The 20,128-nt window shown below is 36.6% G+C and overlaps 1 protein-coding gene across 1 annotated transcript in view; it reads right to left on the minus strand.

Annotated features, from left to right (window-relative positions):
• Nucleotides 1–20,128, minus strand: part of LOC122112112 (zona pellucida binding protein) — a 115,357-nt gene that overhangs the window by 33,884 nt on the left and 61,345 nt on the right. Inside the window, exon 8 of the mRNA XM_042684964.1 lies at nucleotides 6,447–6,624. Coding sequence (XP_042540898.1) covers nucleotides 6,447–6,624 — 178 coding nt within the window. The remainder of the gene's footprint in view (nucleotides 1–6,446; nucleotides 6,625–20,128) is intronic.

Below are 20,128 nucleotides of genomic sequence, written 5' to 3' on the forward strand. Positions count from 1 at the left end.
GAGCATAGCACACAAGGACAAGCACCAATTAAAAAAAAAAAAAGAGTAAAACCCAAGAAAATAAAAAAACTCATATCCTCCAAATCCACAGGCCGGACTGTGTCAGAGGCTCACAGATCAGGATGACTATGTTTTGAAGACAACCCACACAAGAAGTTAAGAGAAACCAAATCTAAACTTTAAAAAGCTGGGGGATGATATGCCATCTTATCTATGTAGAAATCCTAAGGAGGAAGACTGTGGTCATGGCTGGCCTTTGCAAAAACATCTGAGACCTTACGCGGAAAATTACTAAAAGCAAAAAAAGGGGTTAGAGGTATAGCTTAAGAGGTAGAAAGCCTTCTTAGCAATCATGAAACTCTGCTTTAGGACTGCCAAAAGAACTAATGAAAACCCCACCTAAGGGGAGAAAATGATATTTGATTGGGTTTTCAAATTTAGAATGTATACAGAACTTCTAAAACTCAAAAATTATCATATTAAAACTGGGCAAAAGACTTGAATAGAAATGTCTCTAAAGAAGATACATAAATGGCTAATAAACATATATATATATATATATATATATATATATATATATATACACAGTGTATAACAAAGATGTTATACACTAGTCATTAGGAAAATAAAAGCTAAGCCACAATGAGGTACCACTTATTTTATATTCATAGATATTAAGAAAAAATACTAATCATGTTGATGAGTATACGGAGAAATCAGAACTGCTTTGCCTTAGTGGCACTAAGATAAAACAGTTTCTATAGTAAACAGCTTGGTTACATACAGAATTATCACATGATCCCGTAACTCCACTCTTAAGTATAAGTGTAAGGATGTGAAAAGGGCTCAGAAAGATATCTCAACACCAAGTTTCATAGCAACACCATTCACAATAGCCAAAACATGGAAACAACTAAATGTGCCTCAGTAGAACCAACAGAACATGTTGAATATACATGAGCTAAACACACAAGATAAATACTGTATGGTTTCATTTATATGAGTAACCTAGAATAGAAAAGTTGATGGAAAGGAATCTGAATAATTATTAGGAGCCAAGGACATGGAAAATGGAGAGTTACTGTTTAACTGACAAAGTATTTGTAAAGAATAAGAAAAAGGTTTTAAATAGGTAACAGCGATGGTTGCATTTAAAACCATTCAATTTATACATTAAAATTCAATTAGTTAAAATGACATGTTTAATACTATGTTTAGTGATGTTTAATAATAATAACATGTACATAATATCAAAAAAGCATTGTTCCTTGGAGATATGGCAGATGTGGCCAGAATTACTACGAAAGAGAGCTAACAGGATCACATGGTCCTCTAAAATTAAAGTGTTCAAAATGTGGCATCTGTATTAATTTTGAATAATTATTCTGCTATTGAATTTTTGTGTTCTTTATATATTTGGATATAATTTGCCTGTCAGAATAATATCTGGCTAAGATTTTCTCGCTTTCTTAGTCAATCTGTGTGGTGGGGCATAATTGCCTTTCATCTCTTTCACTCTTGCTTCACAAATACTTCTGTCATTTCTGACTACCCAAAGAATTCCCTGTACTATTCCTTTTAGTGCATGCCTATGAAAACTTATGTTATGTTTAGAGGTGTTTATATTTTGCCATCACTCTTGTCAGCTATTACCACTAGGTATAGTATTCTAAGTTGACAACTGTTGATTTTAGCACATCAATATGATGTCCCATGGCCTGAATACAATGGCTACTATCATTTATTTACTTCCACAGGTTCCTTCTATCCAGAAGCAATGTTCTTGGAATCCTTAAGACCTGATACCTGTCTTCCAAAGAACAAGTAGTTTTGAATTAAGGAGACTGGGTCTCAGTAACACACCTGGCCATCCTGGTGCCTTGCTGTATAGAGGGGCATTCTGTCCAGCTCTAAAAAGCTTAAAGATGAGACAAGCTATGCTTTGAATTTCAGATGTTTATTCTAGGAGAGTTAGGAGAGCTCTGCTTCAGAGAATATACAGATATTATGCTGTTTATCCTCAAGAAAGTTTTACTTGTACCTGAATTTCCCCTATATGGTCTGCTTCTGTTGGAATTGGTCTCTACCCCAAACAGGTGGTTTTTGTCTTTAAAAGCTTTGTATGAGTTCTGTGTTTTTTTGTCTTTAAAAGCTTTGTACAGAGGCTGGGAAGGTAGCTCAGTGGTAGAGTGCTTGCCTTGCATGCATGAGGCCCTGAGTTCGATTCCTCAGCACCACATAAGCAGAAAAAGCTTGAAGTGTGGTACCATAGCTCAAGTGATAGAGCTCTAGCCTTGAACTGAAGAGCTGAGGGTTAGCGCCCAGGCACAGAGTTCAGGCCCCACAACCAACCAAAAAAAAAAAAAAAAAAGCCTTGTACAAGTTGTATGTGGGGCTGCAGGCCTTTGAGACTAGAGTCCACCTACAGTCACCAGCTTTCTAATAAAGACTCCCAATTTGACTCTCAGTTTGGCTTCTCTGTTTCTCACCAATCAAGTTCCCATACAAAAGTTTTCATATGTTCACTGACTCCTTTGGTGTATACTTGCTTTAAGCTACTCTATCACAGCTAAAACCTTTTTTTTTAAATGTAAGATTTTTGACCCAGGAAGTCTATATTTTATTGCTAATTCTTTAAAATATTTATGGTATTTCATTAAATTTCAGTAAGGTGTGTTGTTCCCATTAGAACGTCTGCTTTGTGTAAACCAAGTATATTTTTAATTCTATTTTTATTATCTTTAAGTAGTTATACAAAGAAGTTACCATTCAACAAATCATTTTATAAATGCAATGTATCTTGATCTATTGATCAATATCATTCCTTTCTTCATTCTCCCCCATCGCTCTCAACCTAATCCTTTCCCTTAATTTTCTTAGTTTCATAGGGTATCCACTGAATATTATGACTATATTCTCCCACCAATCTTTTGATCTTCCTCATACCACTCTAGTCCTGTTTCCTGGTATTCATTTTGGTGGACTGTGAGTTAATTTATATCTTTTGAAAGAATATTTTTTGAATATATTCTATTACCAATTCAGAGAAAACCTATTCTTTGACCATAATTTTTTACTTAACCTATATTTCTAAGAAACATAATTCTTAAAATTAAGAATACAGAGCTTTGTGCATCTGAAGAAATAAGTTTTCTTACTCAGTGATAAAAGAACTCTGTAAGCTTAAATACATGAAGTAAAAGAATACCATGAAAACTTTTTTGTTGTTGTTTCTGATCTTTTGACTTGAAATTACATCAAGGGCTCCTCAAGGTTGAACATATGAACAGGATAAATTTTTAGAGTCTAAAAATATTTTAAAACAATTTTATCTACTTAACAATTGACATTTATGTACAACAAAAGTATAGGATATATTACTAATACCATCTCAGGATAAATATGTATGTTAATTAAAGGTGATACTATTTGTAATCCTCACCGGTCCAAAACTACTATTTCACTTGAAAAAGTTATGCTTAATAATTTTTAGTTTGTCTTTATTGAATACAAATATAAATGCATATAGACTGTATTTTATTTCTATTTCTAGGATTTCTTCATCTTTAGCAGTATTCTAGAGTGATATGTGTAGTCTTCCATCATCAAAAGCATTACAAAATTGGTGTCTATAAGTGTTTTATTTGTTAAATTTATAGTCTATTTCCTAAGGAAACCTTTTCAGTGTATCTTCCCAAATTTCATATAACAAAAACAAGAAAAATTACAAAGCAAAACCTAACCAAATTAGAGTATAAAGAATACTTAGTATTCAATTAATTTAAAGGCTTTTAATCTAGCTTAATAGAACAAAGGAAAATTAATCAGAGAAGGCCGAGTGAAAATGGTATTTAGTGTCAATTATGCTGAAAATTTTTTTTTTTTTTTTTTTTTGTCGGTCGTGGGGCTTGAAGTCTGGGCTTGAGAGCTATCCCTCAGCTCTTCAGCTCAAGGCCAGAGCTCTACTATTTGAGCCACAGCGCCACTTCTGGTTTTCTAGAGGTTTATTGGAAATAAGAGTCTCACAGACTTTCCTGCCCGGGCTGGCTTTGAACCGCAATCCTCAGATCTCAGCCTCCTGAGTAGCTAGGATGACAGGCATGAGCCACCAGCACCTGGCTATGCTGGAAATATTTTCAGAATTAAAATTTCACAATTTCTAATAACAGAAACTAAGTAAGTCCACTGTATGCGTTTTAAACCAACTACATCTGAAAGATTGACCCTCACCTTATTTCACCAGGTCAAGCAAAACCCCAGGTGTACATGAACATGCTTGACCCATGCCTTACCCAAGCAGCCCATTCCAACCTAGGTCTGGTCATCACTGTAAGATGGGACATTCCACTCTGGACCTAACCTAAGTACTTGCTCCTAACCCTTGAGTAACTACAGCCTGATTGTTATTCTTTTGTTTCCTTGTTAAGACACATATAAGATGGATCTGAATCCACCTCCTTGTAAAACCTTCATTCTAATAGGAAGGTTATGCCCCTCGCTGTGCCTCAAGAAGCAATCCTAGAATTCCATTGTGTATATATACCACATTTTCTTGATCCATTCATCTACTGAGGGGCATCTGGGTTGGTTCCATATCTTAGCTATGGTAAATAATGCTGCAATAAACATAGTTGTGCTGGTAGCTTTAGTGTGGTCTTGTTTGTAAACATTTGGGTAAATGCCCAAAAGTGGGATTGCTGGGTCATAGGGGAGCTCTATGTGAATTCTATGCCTCCATCAGAAAGAATGACATTGCCCCATTTGTTAGGAAATGGAAAAACTGGGAAAAAATTATATTAAGTGAAGTAAGCCAGGCCCAAAGAAACGTAGGTCCCATGGTTTCCCTTATTTGTAATATCTAGTATATGTATGAGTCAAGCGGAAAAGGTCAGATAATGTGATGTCAGGAAAATGAACCCTTAGATGTGTATTTTAATGTTTTTTTCTTTCATGCATGTGTTTCTAACACATTTATAAGATTATCTCTTTGTTGCTTTGTATGTCCCTCCCCCACAGTATAACCCCTGCTTTCACTATATTTGATGTCAGTATAACTTGTGGAGGAGATGGGGAAAAACCAGTTGTTTAAGGATACAGGTGGACCTGTTGCAACAATGAGAAGTACAAGTTGTCATGTCCAAAACGAGCTTTACAACATTGGTGCGGGGGGGGGGGGGGGGGGGGGGGGGGGGGGGGGGAGGGGGGGAAGGAGAAGGATTGGGATTGGGGGGGAGGGGGGAGGCTGGGAAGGGATGTGAAGGGTAAACAAAGGAGGAGGCTGCAATGCTTGGTAAGAAATGTACGCATTATCCTGCCCATGTAACTGTAACTCCTCTGTACAGTATGTTCACAAATAAAATTAAATTTAAATTAAAAAAAATAAAAATAAAAATAAAAATAAAAAAAAAAAAAAAGAAGCAATCCTAGCCTGTTGAAGATTAAGTCTAGCATTTTCCTTTTTCCTTCATTTTCTTTAACAACCTCTATGGAAGTAATGCCTCTCTAACAAAGCTGGAAGATAAATGTATGACAGAGTGGTTCAGATCCTTCAGTGCTATGGCCAAGTCGGGGGAGGGGGAACCCAAAACAAACAAACAAAAAAAACCTGCAACAAAATAATTCAAGTACTTACTTCAAAACAAAACAAAAGGCCGGGTGCTGGTGGCTCATGCCTGTCATCCTAGCTACTCAGGAGGCTGAGAGCTGAGGATTGCAGTTCAAAGCCAGCTCAGGCAGGAAAGTCGGTGAGACTCTTATCTCCAATAAATCACCAGAAAACCTGAAGTGGCACTGTGGCTAGTGGTAGAGTGCTTGCCTTGAGCTGAAGAGGTGAAGGACAGTGCCCAGGCCCAGAGTTCAAGCTCCACAACCAACCAAAAAAAAAATCACAAAGAGAGCCAAACTTACCAATAACAGTTTCTAAAAGGTGTATTATTTGCTTTGACTTAGGGTAAATAAATCAAGTGCCTTCTATCTATAGCTGTGTTTATTCCCTAACAACTGCCTAACAACCACATTTGCCATAATGTTAATACTAAGAACAAAATGAAGTCAACTTTTATTTTTTTTTATAATTCTCTTTTGTGTTTGAACTCAGGGCCTGAATGCTGTCCCTTAGCATTTTCTACTCAAGGCTAGTGCTTGCTCTACCAACTAAGTCACAACTCTACTTACAGCTTTCTGCTGGTTAATTTAGGTAAGAGTTTTGTGAACTTTCCTGCCTGGGCGGCTTCAAACCACGATCCTCAGATCTCTGCCTGAGTAACTAGGATTACATGCCTGAGCCACTAGCCCCTGGCCAGTTTTATTTTTGTACATATTTAACCTACAGGCTTTTTAAACACACAACTTCAAGTAAACTAATTAATGTATGTATTCACTTAGGCACAGTGGAAATGTGCGAATTTTCATCCATACAAAACATGAGAGCACAATTCATTACATACCACAGCACTCAGGACATTTTGGATGCTTCAGGACATTCATTCCATATCCCGGAAAGCAGCGATTGATCCAAACCATTTGGAGAGTACCTTCAATATAGTATATTTCAGGCAATGGTTCTGAACGTCTGCCAATAGCTTCTACTTGCTGATTAAAAAATCTTTCTATGAGAGTTTTAGCCTAAAATAAAAAAAGTTTATTAACTATAAATAAATATAAATTTAGAATAATAAGGTAGAATCATTACAAAACAAAGTTTCTAAGTTTCTTGGTCTATTTCATAGAATATAAATACCATGTAAAAACAAAAAAGATGTCATTTCTATACATAAAGTATTTCCAAATGTACCTCTATATAGAAGAGAAAGACATATTCTGAAAATATAACAAATTGTTTTGATCCTTTCAAATTTTGATAATATACAGATAGACAACTGAGAAAAATTAAGATAGCTCCTTGAATTTAAATGCAACAGAGTACTGTTAAGTACTGGTAAATCTTTCAAAGAATTATTTTTCCTTTAAATGTGCAGATATTGGGACAAGAGAGAGATAACTCCCTCAAAGTTGTTAGACCCTTCCACAGGCTCAGATGTCTTGACCAACACACTGTCAGCAACATAGGTGCACCACTCCCATGTCTGGACTCAAAGTACAACTCTGGCCTCTGATCAACTGGCTATTTTTAAATAAAAGCCTTATAGTTATACCAATCTGAATTATAAAGTATATAGTTCAACAAAGAGCCAGATTCAACTACCAGATAATGGAATATCAACTATAAAAATGATATGAAAATGAAATAAGAACATGAAACACAGACAGCATATCTGAAAGTTAGCCTATGTGAACTACAAAGAGTAAATGGAATAAAATTAAAAGTTCAATAGAGAACTGAGCTAGAAAAATAAAATGTAATGAATATATGAAGAAATCATTCACAATGTAAAACATAAGAAGGAAAAAAAACTGTAAGATTGAACAATAAACACAGAAAAATCAATAAGAAAATGAAAAATACAGTGAACTGAAATCCCAGAAAGGCAAAAGGGAAACAATACTTTCAAAAGGATTCTGGCTAAAAATATTTTTGAACTGATGAAAGCTATTAACTCCAGAAATAGGTGGCAAAATAAATTCTGAATGAATAAAAATAGCAGAAAAAAGAATCTTTATATGTTAGAAGGAAAGAAAAGTGAGAAGTAGATAAAATGTCACTGGCCTTCTGAAATAATTTTAACTAGAAAAATATAAATAACAAAATATAAAAACAAACATAAAAGCAATTCATGAGAGCTAAATGTCATGAAGGCTCAGAAATAATTTCAAATACACATACATGTTAAAACTTAAAGCAAAACCACTTTAAAACAAGCCACAAAGAAAAAAATGAATTAAAAAAAACTGATCAAAGTCAGGTACAGGTGGCTCACATCTGTAATCCTAGCTACACAGGAAGCTAAGATCTGAGGATCAAGGTTCAAAGACAGCCCAGGTAGGAAAGTCTTCATGGCCCCAATAAATCACTAAAAAGCTTAAGTGAAGCTGTGGCTCAGTTGATAGAATGTTAGCCTTGAGCAAAAAAGCTCAGGGACAGCTCCCAGACCTGAAGTTTAGGCCCCAGAACAAGGACCACCAACAGTGACAACAACAACAAAATCCTGGTAAGTTTAAATTTTTTAATGTTTTTTTTATTGTAAAAATACTGTACAGAGGGGTTAGTTACATGAGTAAGATAATGAGTATATTTCCTATCAAGCATTGTTATCTCCTCCTTCCTTTTTCCCCCACCACTCTTTCCCTCCCCATGTCCCCAACTCCTCCCCCACCAGGTGTAAAGTTTGTTTTCAACGTAGTGTCTTATACATCTCATTGTTACAATGGGTCAACCTGTATCCTTATTTCAGCATTTGGTTATTTCCCTTCCCCTCCCTAAATTAGAAAAATGTATATACAAGATTCAAGCACCTACATCAAATACAATGAAAATAGGGGTTATACTGTGGGGGAAGAACATACAAGAGAAACAAAAAAAATCACATAGTACATTTTGAATACGTTAAAACCAATACCAAGAAAGAAAAAAATCACTTTTCTTGGTATTGTTTTTAACGTATTTAAAATGTACTATGTGATTTTTTTTTCTCTTGTATGTTCTTCCTCCTTTTTTTTCACTTAACATTGGTCATATTATACAGTTTAAAAATTTTTTAAAGATGAGGAAGAAAGAAATTCTTCCTCAGAAGATAGAAACCTCAGAGCAAAAACAACAAAGAAATTGTGGAAGTACAGTTATAAAATATAATCAATTTGAAAAGGCACAATCAAAAGAAGGCAGAGTAAAGGAATACAATTTAAAAGATGGATGTAAAGGAATATCAGGATGCTAAGAGTTAAATCAAATCAAAATACTGTCAATTGAATTTAAAAGCTAAACTATATTCTATAAACAACAAATGTTATTTTGTTCACTATCAAATGTAACCATTTAAAAATATTTACATTACACTAAATACAAAATTGACATAAAGTTTAGAAAAATATGCATATGAGGAAAAAGTTGAAACACAGTTTAGGAAAACATGACATAAATGACTGAAGAAATGTAATAAATTCATTAACTGGAAGGATAAATATGTTAAAACACCACTTCTCATCACAACAACACTTTCTACACACTTCCAATATAAATCTCAGTATGTTTTATAGATTCTTACAGGGTATTTACTTAGAAGTAAAAAGTAATCAAAACAGAAATTTAAGTGATCATGGAATAGTATCCAGTGTATACTAAAACAGAGCTGTTGTAATCACAGCAGTATAATCTGGGCTGAGAATGCCTGATTCTCAGTTATGTGAAGACAGAGATAAGACTATCTTCAGCCTGGCACTGGTGGCTCATGTCTGTAATACTAGCTACTCAGGAGGCTGAGATCTGAGGATCACAGTTCAAAGCCAGCCCAGGCCTGAAAGTCCATGAGACTATCTCCAATAAACCACCAGAAAACCAGAAGTGGCGCTGTGGCTCAAGTGGTAGAGCACTAGCCTTGAGCTAAAGAGCTGAGGGACAGCGCCCAGGCCCAGAGTTCAAGCCCCACAATCGACAAAAAAAAAAAAAAAGGAAAGAATATCCTTGTTTCGGGCCAGACGGCAAAAAGTTAGCAAGATCCCATCTCAAAAACAACCAAGCTGGGCCTGCTAGCCCAAACCTGTAATTCTAGCTGCTCAAGAGCAGAGTTAGAAGGTTAATGGTTAAGAGGCTGGTCCCTGGCAAAAATAAGAACTTATCTGAAAATGAACAAAATAAAAAAGGGCTGTGATGTGGCTCAGGTGGTATCATATATGCAAAACAAGTTCAAGGAGAGAAAGAGAGAAAAAAAGAGCAGCAACAAAAAAACCCACCTCAGAATAGTCTGGAGTAAGTCACAACTAAAGGATCAGAGAGAATCTAGAAATAGACATACAAATTCAGTTTGTCAACAAAATTCAGTAAGGAAAAGGCTTTTCAACCAGCAGCACTAGAACAACTGGATGTTCATTTGGGGGGGGGGGGGGCATGGGTGGGAAATCAACCTTCATTATTCTTTATAAAATAAAAAGAAATACTGTAACAATGCAGACTCTTACAATAGCATGAACAATATATACAACAAGATTCATTTGTAATTCAAACAGTAAACACAAAAGCTGTAACTCAGAACCAGAACTAAACTAGAGGTAGAGAATGATTTTTCAAGCAGACATGATATACCCACACAAAACAATAAATGACAGGGTTCTTACCACTATTATGAAGACAGTTGGTATAATATTCCTTATATGTTCTCCTTAATATAATTTTAATAATGGTGGATATTATATTCAAACCCAACATAAAAAAAACTCATATAGGTGACAAGTAAGAGGCAATCTAGCTAGAGACCTTATAACCAATGAAAGACATTATAATGACTTCTTTTGAGTTTTCTTGGCAACCTCCAGCCAATAAAAGCCTACTCTGTAGTCAAAGAATCAGAAAAAGAGCAGCTTAGTAAAACAACAGTTACTTGATAACTGTTCTACAAAAGCAAATACCACAGGGGGAAAAAACTTTGAGATTAGCCATAATTGGCTTCCAAAGGGCTAAGAGAGGGCCTACAGATGTTTTCTCTCTTACCACTTTTCACACTGAGGTGTTATAAGGCCAAGTAGAAAGCATATAGTATAGGGATTTTTATTCTTCCACTCTTCTCTTAGGCAGCAATGAGTCAATCCATTATACAATGTAAATGATGCACACATGGGTATTTGGTTCTCCAATCTGACTCAGGTGGTAATAAAGTCTACCTCAACAGTTGTACAGTCATTGGAGAATACAGAGGATTCCAGAATACTTCTAACTGGTAGTCATGAGATGCCTCTTGCTCTTCTTACTCAGTTGTTAATAAACTCTGCAGGTGCTATAGCTGAATCTCTGAAAGACCATAGTACTCTTTTGTAAGTTACAGGACAACCATGAATAGGACACTCTGTCATGCTTCATTTTCAGTCAATGTAAGTTCTCTCATCAGGAGGGCAATATGAAACACCATGTAGAGCAGGTTCAGTAAAACCTACTTGCATGTAGACAATAAGTGCTATTTCAGTAAGAAGAAAAAGCTGACTCAGCATGGAAGAGGTTCAGTGTAAACAATCTGCCACTAAGCTGGTGGATAATTACCTTAGCTGAGGGGGCTCAGTGCTGGTGTTAGTAAATGAGAGACAGGGCACTCTGTGGCCATAGAATAGGTTTGATGAGTGGAAGCCCCTGTTGTGTTCCCAGGCATAACTTCCATCAGTGGCACCATGATCAACTTGTTCATGAGCCCAATGGCAGTGGCTGAGCAAAGAGGCTCACTAAAAAAGTGATCCTTTGCTTTAGTCACCCTTTTGTGAACATTCCCACAGGACATAAATAGCTTCACTTTATTTTTGCCTACTCAAGAGAGGTTTTTCTACCTGCCTCTTCTCCAAATTTCTTTCATTAATTTTACAATCATATTTCTCATGATTGACCAGATCAGGATCCCATGAATCAGCATATACTTGGACAAGAACCATTATACTTCCAAGCAAAGTGCCAAATAACAAGCAAGAGTAATACACCCCAATGAGGACTATGCTGCTGCCCAATTCTAAATCTTCCCACTAAGCATGTTAATTCTTTTTTGGTTGTAGAAGAAGCCATATATATTTGTTATAATACATACCATTAGGACCCTGGATATTTCACTTACAAGGACCTCAAGTTTTAGCTTATATCCTGAATTTTGACATGCAAAATGTTTTGCCAAAGTCTAGAGTATATTTGCTATTTCTTACTAGATCCAATTAACATGAGAATGTCAGCATAAAGGACTAGTGTGACATCTTGTGGAGGGGAAAGGCAATCAAAATCCCCATGAAGTGAATTATGACACAGGCCTGGAGAGAAATGTATTTATTTCTGAGATAAGACAATGAAAGTGTATTGCTGTTTTGGGTCAACTGAAAGCAAAGTTCTTCAGAAGAACAATAATGAAAAAAAGCAATTTTTCTGGGTACTAATGGCCCACATCTATAAACCCACCTACTCAGAAGTCTAGCACCTAGAATCTAATGGTGGTGAAGGCAGTCCTGGCATAAAAGTCTGCAATGCTCCCATTCCAATTAATCAGAAAAAAAAAGCCAGGGTAGAAGAGTGGCTCAAGTGGTACAATGATAGCCCTGAGCAAGAAAACTGACTAAATGAAAGCATGAGGCCTTGAGTTCAAGCTCCAGTTATAAGCACAGGAAAGAAAAAAAAGGCAACTGCCAAATCAATAACTAACTACAGCAGGTTTGTGGGAGATACATTAATTTGCTCAAGCAATAAAATCATATGTGGTACAGCAGTTGCAACTGGAGTCACTATCATCAGTGGGTTAAGTTTATGATACTACCTGGCATTCTGCTAGATCTATCTGTCTTCTCCACAGGCCAAACAGGAGATAGAGATGCCCTTAGGAATCACAATCCTTTCATCTTTCTTTTTTTAATCACTTAAATTTATTAAAAATTTTTAAATATTTGTACAAAGTGGTTTTAAATTGAAAATATTGAGTACAACACATATTTTTATTCTCATTAAGTATTTGTACAAAAGAGGTAAAATCCAACATACAGTTTATGAACACCAATCTCCTCAATTTTCTAATTTTTTAGGATATGCATTAAATTTTGTATCTGTGTTCTGTCCTCTATGTCATCTATTATGCAGCAGAAGCTTTATACCTTATTTTCATTACTCTGCCTTGTATTTGATCTTTTTTCAGAATTTCTATCTCTTTAGTCAAGATTCTTTTTTCCAAGTCCTGGATTGCTATTTTATTGATTTGTTTATCTGTGCCTTCTTTTTTGTTTTCATGAGCTTTGTTTTTGTTTTTGTTTGTTAGGCATAGGGCCTGAACTCTAGGCCTGGGTGCTGTCCCTCAGCTTTTCAGCTCAAGGCTAGTGTTCTACCACTTGAGCCACAGTGCTACTTCTAGCCTTTTCTGCTTATGTGGTGCTGAGGAATCGAACCCAAGGCCTCAGGCATGCGAGGCACGCACTCTACCACTTAGCACTTTCCCAGACCCTTCATGAACATTTTTAAATTATCTTTAAGAAGTTGCACAAAAGAATTTGCCATGCAACTAAGTAGTTTCTTTCTGAATACAATATACCTTGATCAATGTCACCCCTTTCAACTTTATCATCTCTATCTTCCATCTCCTTCCCTCACTCTTCTTAATTTTTTAGGATATACATTGGACTTGACTGCATTCTCCCCCCTCTTTTCCTCTTCATTTGTCCACCCATTTCTCCTTGACCCCACCCAACCCTTTCCAAATATCTGCTTACTGGTGTTTTATTTTGCTGAACTTTGATTTTGCCTAAGGAATTATACTATTTGAATTTCTTCTATCTTTTTAAAAATATTTTCATTGGGCTGGGAAGGTGGCTCAGTGGTAGAGCACTTGCCTTGCATGCATGAGGCCCTAGGTTCGATTCCTCAGCACATAAGCAAAAAGAAAAAAGCCGGAAGTGGCGCTGTGGCTCAAATGGTAGAGCACTAGCCTTGAGCTGAAGAGCTGAGGGACAGCGCCCAGGCCCAGAATTCAGGCCCTACGACCAGACCAAAAAAAAAAAAAGATAAAAATATTTTCATTGTAAACATACTGTACAGAGGGGTTACAGTTACATTAGTAATACAATCAGTGCATTTCCTATCAAGCATTGTTACCCATTCCTTTGTATTTCTCCTACTATCCTTCCTCCCCCCCATCTCCTACCTCCTCACCCCACCCCAAGTTGTAAACTGTTTTCAACATAATGTCTTGTAATGTCTCATTGTCACAATGGGTCGACCTGTATCCTTGTTTCAGCATTTTGTTATTTCCCTTCCCCTCCAAAAATTAGAAAAAAATGTATATATAAGATGCAGGGTACCCAAATCAAATACAGTGACAATAGGGATTATACCATGGGGGAAGAGCATACAAACTATGTGGCCATATTTTCATTGAATTTCTTGGCATTCCCTTGAAATTCATTTAACTTTTTTGTCTTCTCCATGAATTCTTCCATTACTCTGATTAACCTCACTGTATTTACAAAATTCCATGTGGAACTTATCTTTTCATCAAACATTTCTATCAGAAATTCTTTGAGCCCAATGTGTAATATTTCCTGTGTCATTCTGTTCCTTTGTTGTATGGTTCACAATAATTGTTTCTTTGTTGTTGTATGATTTCTTTCTGGTGGGTGTTTTACTTCCTTGATTTCTCGTATTTCTGTATTTCTCATTTGAAGACCCTTTTAGTATTTACTTTTGGTGCCTGATTTCTTCTGTTGACTAGACAGTTGATGGTTTGGTAAGATGTGCTCGTGCACTGGTGTGAGGTGAATGTCATCTCTAGTACCTTATCCTGCTCTAGAGAGCTTATAATCCTACATACCAAAGAGTACCATTGTTTGCTTTATCTACTTCTCCAGTCTCACTATATGTTCTTTTTCTTTCTTCTTCTTTTTTTTTTTTGGTCAGTCATGGAGCTCAAACTCTGAGCCTGGGCACTGTCCCTAGCTCTTCAGCTAAAGGGGAGTGCTCTACCACTTTGAGCCAAAGTGCCACTTCCAGTTGTCTGGTGGTTAACTGGAAATAAGGGTCTCATGGACATTCCCGCCTGGGCCAGTTTTGAACTGAGGTCCTCAGATCTGGGCCTCCTAAGTAGCAAAAATTACAGGTGTGAGACACCAGGGCTGGGCTCTTTTTTTTTTTTTAATGGTAAATATTAGGGCGATAGCCAAGTGCTTTGGGGTAAAGGGTATGAGGCAAGATATCTGTGAGGTAAGTAATGAGATAAGAGAATAGAATATACTCAATGCTGGTGTAGAGATAAGTTGCGGTGGGGAGCATGACATGAGGGCTTAGCTGTTAATAGAAAAGATTAGGGTTCTAGGGTAAAGGAAGGGTCAGGAGGAACAGCTTTCCAGAAAGATCAAGAGGGAAAAGAAATGAAAGTTAATAAGAGGAAAAAGAAAAGGAATCAGTACAAGAAATGAGAGAAAAAAAAACCAGCCCCAATAAAAATCTTTCTTTTGATTTACTATTCTCCTAAGGCCAAGACAGTTTCAATGGCATCAAATGACCTTTTCAACCACACTCCACAGGTTAAGGAACCAATGTGGGCTTTCTTCTAGTATGTCTAGTTCAATTTTGAAGTCTAGCAACAGACAAATAACCACAGGATGGGTTCAGTGATCTGCTAGGCCTATTTTGAACAGTGTTATCTCTTCCCTCCTTTTCTCCCAGTTTTTCCCTCCCCCATGCTAGTTCTATTCTGAGACAGACCTAAACCAAAACTTCCCTGATCTCTATAACCCCTCCCCTGACTAGAAGGCTACAGAAACATTTTGAGCCCTCTGGAAGCAATGTCAGCTATGAGCAGTAATTACAGTTCCTGAAAGGTGATTCCTTCCCCCTCAATGAACAGTTACCTGATAAAGAGATGGACAAAGGTCCCTTTAAGGATGACAGAAAGATTAACAGTGTTAACTTTCACAAGTATACTATGGTCTCCCCTTCATTTGAGTGTTATGTGATTCTAAAAATAGTTCACATGCAAGAAATGACTGGGGGGGGCGGGCTGGGAAGGTGGCTCAGTGGTAGAGCGCTTGCCTTGCATGCCTGAGGCCCTGGGTTTGATTCCTCAGCACCACATAAGCAAAAAGAAAAAAGCCGGAAGTGGCGGTGTGGCTCAAGTGGTAGAGCGCTAGCCTTGAGCTGAAGAGCTGAGGGACAGAGCCCAGGCCCAGAGTTCAGACCCCACGACCAGACCCAAAAAAAAAAAAAGAAATGACTGAGGGGACACAACTATATTCTTGGGATTTGAATTTGAGTTTTATTCATTGGATCCAGAATTTTTCTACTTATACATATGAAGTAAGAATCTGAACACTTATTTCACCTAAATACACCATGATTAACTCACAAATGCTGTCAGGCTACTGTGATTCTCCTTTAACTGTTGTTATTATATATTCATCCTGCTTTTAGCAATTGGGACTGCCAGTTGGCTTCTGCCACCCAAACTACATTTTGGTTGTCCAATTGAGGACTCACAGTTATTACACCCTCAGTGCTAGGGTCTCATTTTCAAATTTATTTCTTACTGTAAATATATCTTAAGTGACATCTACTCTAGTATTCTAATCTCTATAAATGGCTGGATAGCTTCTCTCTATAAAAGCAAGGCAGGTCTGAATTTCTAATTCACTTGTCGAATGCTATTTTTGACATATTTTTCAGTGAACCAAAGTGACTTTTAAAGACTGCCAACTCCCTGAGCTATAATAATAAGTGTAGAATGTCTACTTGGTATGATCAACCCAACAACTTCAGCCTGACTCAACCTGATGCTCTTTCACTGTTATCCCACAACCTTAATCCACTCTTACATATATATTTCTTTGGACTTTTGCTTACATAAGTTAAAAAAGTCAAATAGTTCTATTTAGTTCTATTCTTCCCAAGCTTCATACTTCACCTTAATGTGTGTATTGAAATAGCAGCCTAGTTAGGAGTATGGAAGTAAAGGGGAATTTTAGGATTGAGTCTTGAAGACAATCAGCTTGGCTTACATGGCAACCACATTTGGAGAGACATTTTACTCAAACAATGTTGGTTAAATCTCCTAAAGCAAAGATGCAAAGGCAAATATTCCTTTGGGTAGAAAGTTCCCCACCACAGGGGTAAAGAGATTACTTTTATTGAAGTGAAGTGGCCACAAACAAAGTCTTATCAGAACGCAAGTGCTCATATTTTCTACTTCGTCAGGATTTCCTCACATGTCCTTATCCTAACTTACAGGATGTCCAGTCTTTCTCAATCAATGTCTTCATTTTAATATTATACATCCTGTGTGGCAGGAGATCTGCTTGCTTTGTAATTCAATGAGATTCTGAATTTCTTTTTCATTTATTTCAGCCCCACAACTACAGAAAAGCTCTCCACAGAATATCTACAAAACTGAAGACCATTTATGAACTCATCTTTTTCTTTTACCCCTTTATCCAGCAACATCAGAAGCAATCAAGTAATATTACATATCTACATATATATGAATAATAATATACATACATATAAATATATATACAAATAGGCATATATGTAGTCTTCATTATTCTAAAGCCATTCAAAAGGATCATATAGTTACTTAGCTTTTATAAGTGATAAATGATTGATTAGTGTATCCAGAACAAGTATTTTTCACATTTCTATGAATATTTCAGTTCACTATTAGTGCTTTCTCTTTAACACTGAAAAATCAAGCCATTAGCATTCATTAAATCAAGTCAGATTACAGAGTTAACTCCAGAAACCATAAAACCAAATTAGAAAACTCATCCATAAAATTCTGCTTTCCTAGAACCACTCAGTATCAAAGGTGTTTCAGTCAGTGCTTTTCAGAGAAATCAAATAAATAAGAAATATATGTGCGTGCATTTGTGAATGTATATTTAATTGGATATCTATAACCAGAAGTTCCATGTCCATGAATTAAATCAACTACAGATTGAAAATATATTTAAAAATTGTGACTGCACTGAACATGTACAGATATTTAAATCTCATCACTACTCACTAAACAATGCAGTCAATAACAACTTCTTATCTTGTTTTAGGTATTATAAAGTACTCTGAAGGATGTACAGAAATTATATATAAATATAGCTGTTCCTCAGTATCTGTAATTATTTCCAGAACCTTTAACACACAGGTATCTAAAAAATCTATAGTCCCTCATATAAAATAATGTTGTATGTGTACACACATTTATATATACATATATGTAATATACATATACATGCTATGATTTTTAACTCTATTGGGGATTGAATACATACTATGATTTTTTACTCTATTGGGGACTGAATTCAGGGACTCATCACTTAAGCAAAACACCACAGTCTAGTGTGCTTTAGTTTGTTTTTATAGTCTCCCAGGCTGGCTTTGGACTTCAATCTTCCTACCTCTGCCTCCTGCCCAGCTGCAATTATAGATGTGACCCACCATTCCTCACCCTGATTTATTCTAGGAATTGATTCCCACAACTTGCTGTATAGTTAGGAAAGTCAGTGGTACGAGATAGAAAGCCTGAAAACTGAGAGCAGGGGTAAGGATGGGTTCGAAGATTGATGGTAAAGGTCCTCTTCCAAGTGCTAACAACTAAGAATCAGGTGCACCAAGGTCCAAAGGCAGAAGCTGTTGGATAATCTAGCTGAAGCATTAGAGAAGGAGAATGCCCACTCCTGCTATTGTGGGCAATCATTTTTTATTTAGTTTACCAATTCAAATGGAAATCACTTGATAGCCTCTCACAGATAAAGCTATACATTAAGTTTGACCTGCCATCATAAAATAAATCATCATAAACCACAGATCCTGGTGACTCATATCTATAGTCCTATCTACTTGAGAGGCTGAGATCCTAAGTGGGCAAGTTTGAGGCCAGCACGGAGAGAAAAGTTTGCAGGACCCCTTATCAACTCATAGCTGAAAGCAGCAGTGTGTACCTATTACCCTAAGCTATGTGGGAAGCTGAGATTGGAGGATCATGGTTCTATGACAGTGTGGTTCTACGACAGCCTGGGCAAAGAGATTCATGAGACCTCATATCTATCTCCACAAAGGGAAGCTGGACACAGAGTAATGTGCCTGTGATTGCAGCAATATTGGGACTGTAGTTCAGATGCACAAACAAGTAAGAAGCTAGACCCTATCTCAAAAATAGTGAAAACCAGGGTATCAGTGTGACACCAGTGGCAGATTGCTACTCTACCACGTGTCAGTTAAAATCCCAATAATGTCCTCCAAATTAAGTATCACAGAAAATAAGCTCTCTCCTTATCATATCTGAAGCAAAAATAGTGTCATCTGGTATGGTACTGAGTATACATAACTAAACAATTGCATTTTTTTCAAGTGGGGAGGGTAGATAAAAATAAATGGGAGCAAAGATTTTACATTTTCTATAGTGATAAAATATTGGTATTAGTAAACTATGAGGTCATATTTGTATATTACCACTCAAAACGTGGTCACTATAAAAACTATACAAATAAAAGTAGCCAAAATTAGAAATATCGTAAAAAATATTTATAATTTTTATACCATGATTTCAGACTTTAGTATCTGGGGGAGGGAGAGGTGGTCATGGGGCTTGAACGCTATCCCTCAGCTCTTCAGCTCAAGGTTATCTCTCTACAACTTGAGCCACAGGACCACTTCCAGTTTTCTGAGTGGTTTATTGGAGATAAGTCTCACATGGACTTTCCTGCCCAGGCTGGCTTTGAACTGCAAATAGCTAGGATTACAGGCCACCAGCACCCGGCTAGTAATTAATTTTTAAAGTGCCAAGGAATAAAGAATTAAATACCCTTTTGTGATGATTTCTCCTTCTGAAGGAAATAATGATTGTTTAAGTAGTCCCATTTGTCAAGTCTCTCTCCAATCTGTTGTGCCCCTGGGACTCTGTTCAGGAAATTCCTGCCTGTGCCTGTAAGTTCTAGTGTCTCTCCTACTCTGTCCTGCAATAGTTTCAGAGATCATGTTTGATGTTAAGGTTTTTAATCAATTTTGAGTTGATGTTAGTGCATGGTGACAGGCTGGGGTCCACTCTTAGTTTTCTGCATGTGGCTGCCCAGTTTTCCCAGCAACAACAGTTGAAGAGGCTATGTTTCTTCCATTGTCTGTCTTTGGCTCCTTTGTTAAATATCAACTGACTTTAAGTATGTGGTTTTATTTCTGGATATTCTATTCCACTGGTCTTTGTGTCAATTTTTGTGCCAATACCAAGCTATTTTTGTGTATGGCGCTATAGTAGAGATTGAAATCTAGTATCATAATCCTTCCTGTGTTGTTCTTTTGCCTAGAATTACTTTGGCTATTCTAGGTCTTTAGACTTTTTTTTCTATTTCAGTAAAGAACTTCATTGGGACTGGGATGGAAATTGCATATTTGTACATGATTTTTGGCAATATTTTCATAATATTGATTCTGCCTATGCAAGAACACGGAAGGTCTTTCCATTTACTGGTGTCCTCTTTGATTTCTTTCTTTAGACTTTTATAGTTTTCACTAAATAGGCATTTTACATCTTTGGGT

Source organism: Dipodomys spectabilis, unplaced genomic scaffold (assembly GCF_019054845.1).
Source record: "Dipodomys spectabilis isolate Male_0828 unplaced genomic scaffold, ASM1905484v1 ptg000092l, whole genome shotgun sequence".
NCBI classification, from domain to species: Eukaryota; Metazoa; Chordata; class Mammalia; order Rodentia; family Heteromyidae; genus Dipodomys; species Dipodomys spectabilis.